Source organism: Anneissia japonica, unplaced genomic scaffold (assembly GCF_011630105.1).
Source record: "Anneissia japonica isolate Jap-2015-1 unplaced genomic scaffold, ASM1163010v1 scaffold87_len186233_cov173, whole genome shotgun sequence".
Taxonomy (NCBI): Eukaryota; Metazoa; Echinodermata; class Crinoidea; order Comatulida; family Comatulidae; genus Anneissia; species Anneissia japonica.
The window spans coordinates 106,911-115,296 of NW_022745088.1; the positions used below are offsets into that span (position 1 = coordinate 106,911).

Here is an 8,386-nt window from a genome sequence, read left to right on the forward strand (position 1 = left end):
TACAAAATTAGGGAGTATCATATATGAGTGAGTAGTGTGATGTGTGTAAACTTGTCTCTTTCTTATCTGTGCCTGGGATAACCAGCTAAGTCCTGTCCTAGCAACTGAGGTAGGCTGCAGGCTTATATGGCGCCTAAGCCTGCCAAGGCCTAGATATAGCCTACACAGTGGCTGTAGGCCTATCTAACCTAGGCCTAAACTCACGATACGATATTTTCAGCTATTGTATGATATTCCTCTCATGAATTAAATTTAGGCTTTTTGAGATTCGCGAAAAATTAATGTCGCGAAAACGGCCAAAATTATCAATTCGCGAAAGTTTCTGGTTTACAGTATCTATTTAGGCTAGGCCTATGTATGATACAGTATATGAAAAAATATCAACTTTTTTTACAGCTCATAGTTGATTCTGAAAATTGTTTTAAAAAAAAATTATGTAGAGAAATGCCATCAAATGGGCCTAAAAAACTCTAATACCCTGGAGCGCAATGGCGCTTCGCCACCTTGAACCCCGACCTGGGCTTTTCCCCTGGACCCCGATGGGGGCCTAGGCGCCCCCCCCCCCCCCATACCCCCGGCCTATCACAATTTACTCTCCTGTTACTTTCAAATTTCTCCTGCTACTCAAATTCATAAATAAACCCCTGTTCACAGAGGGCAACTTTTGAGGGTGACGGGCAGGACCTATACAACGGATAATTTGTCTGGTATTAATACACTTTTTTATACTTAGTAGAGTATGTTTGTTAATTCTAAGTTGATTTGATGTGGTATCTCCAATACATGATCTAGCCCAATTATATCACAGTGTCCAGCATAGGGGACCCTTTTGAGGGTGTCTGGCGGGACATATACAGTGGATAATTCGTCTGGCAATACACTTTTTATATTTAGTAGAGTATGTTTGTTAATTCTAAGTTGATTTTATGTGGTATCTCCAATACATAATCTAGCCCAATTATATCACAGTGTCCACAGGGGCAACTTTTGGGGGTGTCTGGCGGGACATATCCAGTGGATAATTTGTCTGGCAATACACTTTTTATACTTAGTAGAGTATGTTTGGTAATTCTAAGTTGATTTTATGTGGTATCTCCAATACATGATCTAGCCCAAATTTAGGACCCCTTTTTGGGGGTGTCTGGCGGGACATATCCAGCGGATAATTTGTCTGGCAATACACTTTTTATACTTATTAGAGTATGTTTGTTAATTTTAAGTTGATTTTATGTGGTATCTCCAATACATGATCTAGCCCAATTATATCACAGTGTCCACAGGGGCAACTTTTGGGGGGTGTCTGGCGGGACATATCCAGTGGATAATTTGTCTGGCAATACACTTTTTATACTTAGTAGAGTATGTTTGTTAATTCTAAGTCGATTTTATGTGGTATCTCCAATACATGATCTAGCCCAAATTTAGGACCCCTTTTGGGGGTGTCTGGCGGGACATATCCAGCAGATAATCTGTCTGGCAATACACTTTTTATACTTAGTAGAGTATGTTTGTTAATTTTAAGTTGGTTTTATGTGGTATCTCCAAAACATGATCTAGCCCATTTTTCAGCCCCTTAATTGGTGCTCCAGGGGGCACACCCAGCAGGGCGTTCCCAGCAGACGTCCATATATTGATATGTTATGTTACATAATAAATGTTCCTGTACTCGGATATTGGTACCTTGTTCGTTAGATCAAACTGCTCTTGGCTGCCGGTCTATAATCCTTTTAAACATTAAGTTTTCGATCATATCCTAGACAGTATCAATAGTAATACAATGTTTTCAGACCATCCTATTATCACAAAGTTGACAAATGTTATCCAATTCAATCCTGTAATATCTGGGTTGTATACCCGTAAGAACTGAAACAATGAAAATTGTTCAGACAAGGCTTGCGGTACTTATATAAATAAATAAATATAGTCAAAACATTGAATGCAAAGAAAAAAATGCATATGGACGACGCAAAGATAGTAAATGAAATATAATGTAAAGAAAAAATGTGTAAAAGGCTACTCTGAACCTAAATCTAAACAGCAGTAGGATGAAATGTTACTTACTCAATATCCGATTTAGGTGGGCTAGGAGCCTTTGGACTTGCTCTACTCATAGGATAGGGACGGTGTCCACTGTTCAAGAAATATGTCCGAGCACAGCAAAGAGGAGTCCGTGGACAAACAGCTTGGAAAACCTGCAAAGCATTTTTAACAATATAAATTCACACATAGGACAGAAAATAATTTGAAACCTGTATTTGTTTAACAATTTTTAAGTGTTTGAAAATATTTTGTTAATAGCAAATGACTGGATGTATCCTTAGAATATATGTAAGCTAAATATAGTCAAATTGGCGTTTGTGAAATCGTAAGGTTAAGGCTCTATCACCTGTGCAAATTTTGCATGTTTTTCTATGATATCCTGCACATTTTAACATCTTTTCGCCTATCCAAGTCGTCTATGTTTGTGTGCGGTGCTGCTTTGGTGTTAAATGTCTGAAGAACGTGCATTTCATTACGTATAATTCCTAGGCCTGACAGTTTATACAGCCCATATTCTACGGTTGCTGTGCTCGCCGGACCAAACGCACTGGCCAAACAAGTAAGTGGCTCATTAAGAACAACAGAAACACAGTATGCCGATTTTATTGCCAGCTGCACAAGCAATCTGCAGTCTTGCAATACTTATTAAATACATCGTTCCTCAACTTAGTGGCCAATTATGGGCTGTGCAAAACTCAAGACTAATGGTCGAAAATCAATTAATTAACCCGCAATTACAAAAGGCTTTCCTTTCAGGAAAGAATGGATGTATTGAACACAATATTATGCTACATGAAGTGATTAGACATGCTAAAAGCAGATCCCGTACTGTTCATGTTAGCTGGTTCAACCTGGAAGATGCCTTTGGATCAATCCCGCATCAACTTATAAACTTCACTCTCAACAGATGCAATATTTACCCAAATGTCCAACTTTATATTGAGAATCTGTATTCCACAATTTCCGGAACGGTATCTACAAAACACTGGTCATCAGACCCATTTCTTTTCGAAAAAGGCATCTTCCAGGGCGACCCACTATCTCCCATCATATTCTTAATGTGTTTTGACCCAATAATTCATTTTATGGAACTTGAAGCCTCCCATGGGTATGACTTTGATGGCTCAAAAATAATTTCCACTCCTTTTGCTGATGATTTTTGTTTAATAACCGCAAATAAACGCACCTACCAACTTTTAATCTCTAGATTAAAAACTCTCACAGAATCCATGGGTTTAAAGTTAAAACCAACAAAATGTCGTTCATTGTCCATTGTCAGAAGGAGACCCTCCAATATTAATTTCGATTTAGGGGACGAACAAATCCCGTCCATAGAAAGTGATCCACATAAATTCTTAGGTCCAATTGTAACATTCAATCACTCCGAATCAGATGTTTTCACCTACCTTCATGATTTAATTAAGGAACCAATGTGCAAAATTGATAGTTCCCTTGTTCGGAACGAATACAAGATCAGGATGTTTGCACAATATGTACTACCTAGCCTTAAGTTTCACTTGACTGTAAATGACGTAGGTTGTAAAAAAATGATTTGGCCTCCCTCCATGTGCCACTCTTGCTTTTGTCAAGACGCCAAATGGACTTAATATACCTTCCATTTCATCAATGTATAAAGAATGTCATGTTATTGCGCACTTGTCTACTCGGGTCCGAGGAGATCCCAACGTAAACAATTGCCTTGATACAAGGGTTGCAAGGGAAGCAAGATGGACCCGTAGAAAGTCAATTACATGTCATTCTGAAAATATTATTGCTAGTATAATTTCTTCTGAGCAAAATTTCAAAGAAATGAAAAAGTTGGTTAAACAGGACTTGAGAGATGAGGTTCAAAATGTGAGGAATACCCATGTGAGGGGACTCCTGGTGCAGGGAAGGTTCTACGAGCTTCTGTCCATCTAAGAATCATCCAACCAATGGAAATCCTTAATTTACAATCTTCCATCCGGGATATTAAAATTCTTGTTAAACGCTCTTGGCGACACCCTAAACACACGTGTCAACCTTCACCGATGGGGGAAATCTATTTCTGAAAAATGTAAATTATGTGGGAATCGAGAGACACTACATCATGCCTTTATGCAAATTATGCAAAAATCCCCTGGACCAGGGTCGCTTCACATGGAGACACAACAATATTCTGAACCACCTGTCTCAGGTCATTCAAAAGGGATTCGATAGCATATCCTTCACTCCAATGATCCTCTCCGACCTCGTGGCCGGAGATTGAGATGTTCCCCACCGGACTACCATTCCATCCAAATGTACCGTGACAAACTTGATCCCGGACATCTGTATTTTTTGGAAAGATCTCAAAAAACTCGTAATCATCGAACTTACAGTTACATTTGAAACAGGTATTAATCAAGCTCACTCCTGTAAGGTCAATAAATATTCTCCCATTAATGGCTGACATCTCGGCCTCTGGCTACGAGGTTGAACTGATTGCTCTGGAGGTGGGATCCAGAGGGTATGTCTCCCCATATAATTTAAATAGACTTAAACAAATCTTAACAATTTGCAATAAATCAATCTCACTTAAGACTTTAAGGGATAATGTCTCAAAAATTTCTCTAGTTTCTTCCTTCAACATCTACTACGCAAAAGAACAACCTTCTTGGGTAAATCCTCCCTATTTCCAAATTAATTAGTTCCGTGCAATTCAATTGTATTTGTTTTTCTTTTTTACTAAATTTGAATGAAATTTTTAATTGAAAGGCAATGAACTTTACCGAATTTTTGATCAGAGTATTTTTGTATTTTATAAGTCTCTTGTTTACTTGTCACCTGCTTTTGTAACTGTTTTTTGTCTGTTTACCTTGTGTGTTCCTTTATAAGGTAACGACCTAGGCTTTGTATGTTTTCCTTTGTTTTGTTTCGAAATAAAGTGATTTTATACAGACACTATGATACAATTAAATTAAATTACTTTTTTAGAAAAAAAAAATATCAACAGAAAGATAAAGAAACATATAGTCTCTATATTTACATCAATTCTGGATATAATGTTTATATGTTTAATACAGGAGCTTTCATAAAGAAATGTTATATTTACCATGTGCTTGGCTGGTTTTCCAGCTGGGCCTGATGTCTTTAAAGCCATGTCTAAGTTACTAGCAATGCCCTGTTCTGCATCCTTTAGACAAGCTTTTGTGGAATGTGAGCCAAATATTAGATAAGGCTGCCTTGTGTCATCCATGCTGCTACTTGACACTCGTCCATGGCTGAAATAGCTTTGAATCGGCTGAAAGTAATTGTAAAAGGATTATGAAAAAATAATTTTTTGGTGCACATGGGACACTCATGTATACTGCCCTCTGGAGGTTGTATAAAGTTGTTGCATTCTTAATGCATGATTCTGAGTCGTAATTACAAAAATATTAACTAGCAGTTTCTAATAGAAAGTAAAATGCTGCGAGTATGCAATTCATGTAAATACTAATAGATACTTCAGTACATATAAGGGCGTACTGATTTTCAGTTTTATTAATAAACGTTAGTAGAAATGTATGATTTGGTGGCTTATAATGGATTTCAAAAATTTTGTTTACAATGCTACAAAACAACATAATAATATACTTTACATAATAATATTTATTGTTAACCACAATATGCTTCACAGTATTCAAATATGTCAAAAAAAAAGTTATTCACAATAGCCTTCACAGTATTTAAATCTGTTTTAACAGAAAAATATGTAAAACTTTTAAATATTTTCTCAATATTTAAAACTGTTTCAAAAAAGTGGCTAAATGAAAAACATGCCTCACAGAAATTAAATCTGTTAAAAAAAAAATGGTTTATACATATAGTGCTCCTCAGTATTAAACTCTTTAAATAAAATAATGCTTTATCTACAATATGCTTTTCAATTTTTTAAATAAATGCTTTATCCACAATATGCTTTTCAGTATTAAATTTAAATAAATGCTTTTTAATTTTTAAATTTGTTTAAACACTACAGTATTTAAACCGGTTTCGAAATAGTATCTTCATCATTTCGTCATCGGCCGATGTCATCCGATAACGTGCACCCTCTGTTGGTATTTGAGGTATTTTCCGCAGGATCCTCTGTTCCCTGGGTTGGTGTAGAAGTTCATCGTAATTATGTGATAGCTTGTAGGCTCCTTATCTCCATTTATCTAAACGAAAACATGCAACACCATCAAGCTCTAAACTGACAATGACCTGGATTGTGTGCAACCACCAAAAACCTGCAAACAAAAGTATATGTGTAAATTAACATAAGATTGAACCACAACATTTGTTACCAAATTAACACATATGGTAAAAGCTGTCTTACTAACATATATATTCAATATAATTATAGATTACTATTATTTTATGATATATTTTATTAGATGTTGATTTATTAGTAAGATATTTGGATATCAATATACACCTACCTCCAAATATTACGTTGGGCCTAGCCTCAAATAGAAGAGACTAGCAAGGCCTTCAGCCTAATTAATTATAAGTCCAACCATAACTAGCCTCAAATACTCATAAACAGGACACAATCACACACTCTTCTAGAAACATCTCTAATATAATGACCATAATCAACAGCATTAATTAGGCAATACAGACACATAAGTTTTTGAAAAATACAGTACTTACCAAATCAATTTCACAGGACACATGTGAAACTGACAAACTAACTATATACATGTGCAACCAACAATCTGCAAACAAAAGTACATGATGGTGTAAATGAATGTATAATCATGGAAAAAAATATTTATCGCTACAAAATTACAATATGGCGTCTATGTACCTGTACATGATTGTGTAAATTAACTTAAGATTGAAGCACAATGTTTGTTACCAAATTCACACATAAAAGCTGTTTTACTAACATATTCAATATAATTGCCGATTACTATTATTTTATTCGATACTTGGAGATCAAAATATACAACTACATCCTAAGTATAATCATAGAAAAAACTATTTATCGCCACAAAATCACAATATGGCGTCTATGATGAGCCTGTGGCCACATACACACATCAAAATAATCTGGCAATTTCTAATTATTATCAAATATAAAAATAACACCGTTCGTTTAGACACCAATCCTAGATCTACCCTAGGTAAAGAAGCTAATGAAATACTTAATATTAGGTTAGACCTAGCCTGAAATTGAAAGACTAGCCTAGCAACGTTCTGCCTAGGCCCTAGGCCTAATTATATTATAAAAAAGCACAACCATAGCTGCCCTAAAAATATCACAAACAGGACACAATCACATTGATCTAAACATCATTAAAATTATCATGACCTTAACACTTCTAAGACTTGACATAATAAATGTTTGAAAATCGAATACTTACCGATTCAATTCTAACTCCACCACACATTCGACACAGTCAAGCTCGAAACTGACAATGACCTGGATTGAAAGCCACGCCACCGGGACCATGTGGATCTCGAAAAGGCTCCGAAAAGCACTCAAATTTCATCGCACTTTTCAGCTGAAAACCGAAGACGATCCGACGCTCTCCGGAAAATTCGTCTCGAGTCCTGGACAAATCGAGATCTATACTGCCAAATTAGTGTCGCTGCTTGTCTGGTGACTCGCAGCAACAACAATAAACAATGAATTTAAGAATACTGTAAAAATGATGCTTTAAAATTGGTTTTGTAAATCTTTTAAAATACTTCAAGGTTCAATTTTTAGCATATTGTTCCACCTTTTTTAAAAAAAAAAATAATTTCTTAATAATTACCTCAAAAACTTTACTCTCTGTAATATTCTCCAGGGTGGAATCTTCCTTACTGTGAAATAAAAATGAGCAACATGCAATTTAGAGCAATATTGAAATTTTTTTAAACAAAAGTACATATAAATACTTTCAAAACAAAATTTAATGACAAAAAGGATTGACGTATACTGCAGTATATAAATACAGAGAAAAAAAAAGATCATTCCTTTGACCACCACGGCAAGCCCGTAGCCAGGATTTTGGTAGGGGGGTTCTTTTTGATGCTGAAAGGGCACTTGTGAGCACCATTGGCTAGGGCCAGGGGGGGCCGCCAAGGGCCCCCGTTGGGTCCAGGGCAAAAACAGTGTTATTTAATTGATTTGAGAGGCCATACATTAACAAAAATGTATATATTAAAGAGGTAATTTTTTGAGTTGGGAAAAGATAAAAAACAAAAAAAAAACTACTACTTTAGAACTACAGTATTGGTAATTTAACAACAGTAGCATGATACAAACTCCAAAGAATCCAGTATGGTTTATTCTTTATTTTTTATTTATATAGCACTTTGGAAGTTGTATCATACTATACTCACTTAAGACAATCAATAACAAAAAGAA

General features: G+C 35.7%; 1 protein-coding gene and 1 long non-coding RNA gene across 2 annotated transcripts in view; both read right to left on the minus strand.

The window, feature by feature from the left end:
• LOC117119925 (uncharacterized protein C20orf194-like) overlaps positions 1-8,386 on the minus strand; it is a gene marked incomplete at its 5' end in the record, with an annotated part of 127,503 nt that overhangs the window by 104,081 nt on the left and 15,036 nt on the right. Inside the window, 3 exon segments of the mRNA XM_033264906.1 lie at positions 2,062-2,192; positions 5,114-5,302; positions 7,791-7,839. Of these exon segments, the coding sequence (XP_033120797.1) occupies positions 2,062-2,192; positions 5,114-5,302; positions 7,791-7,839 (369 nt within the window).
• LOC117119928 lies at positions 5,327-7,751 on the minus strand. Its single transcript, XR_004447259.1, has 3 exons — positions 7,395-7,751; positions 6,679-6,743; positions 5,327-6,272 (listed from the first exon to the last, which is right to left on the minus strand). It is a non-coding gene; the product is annotated as an uncharacterized LOC117119928 (long non-coding RNA).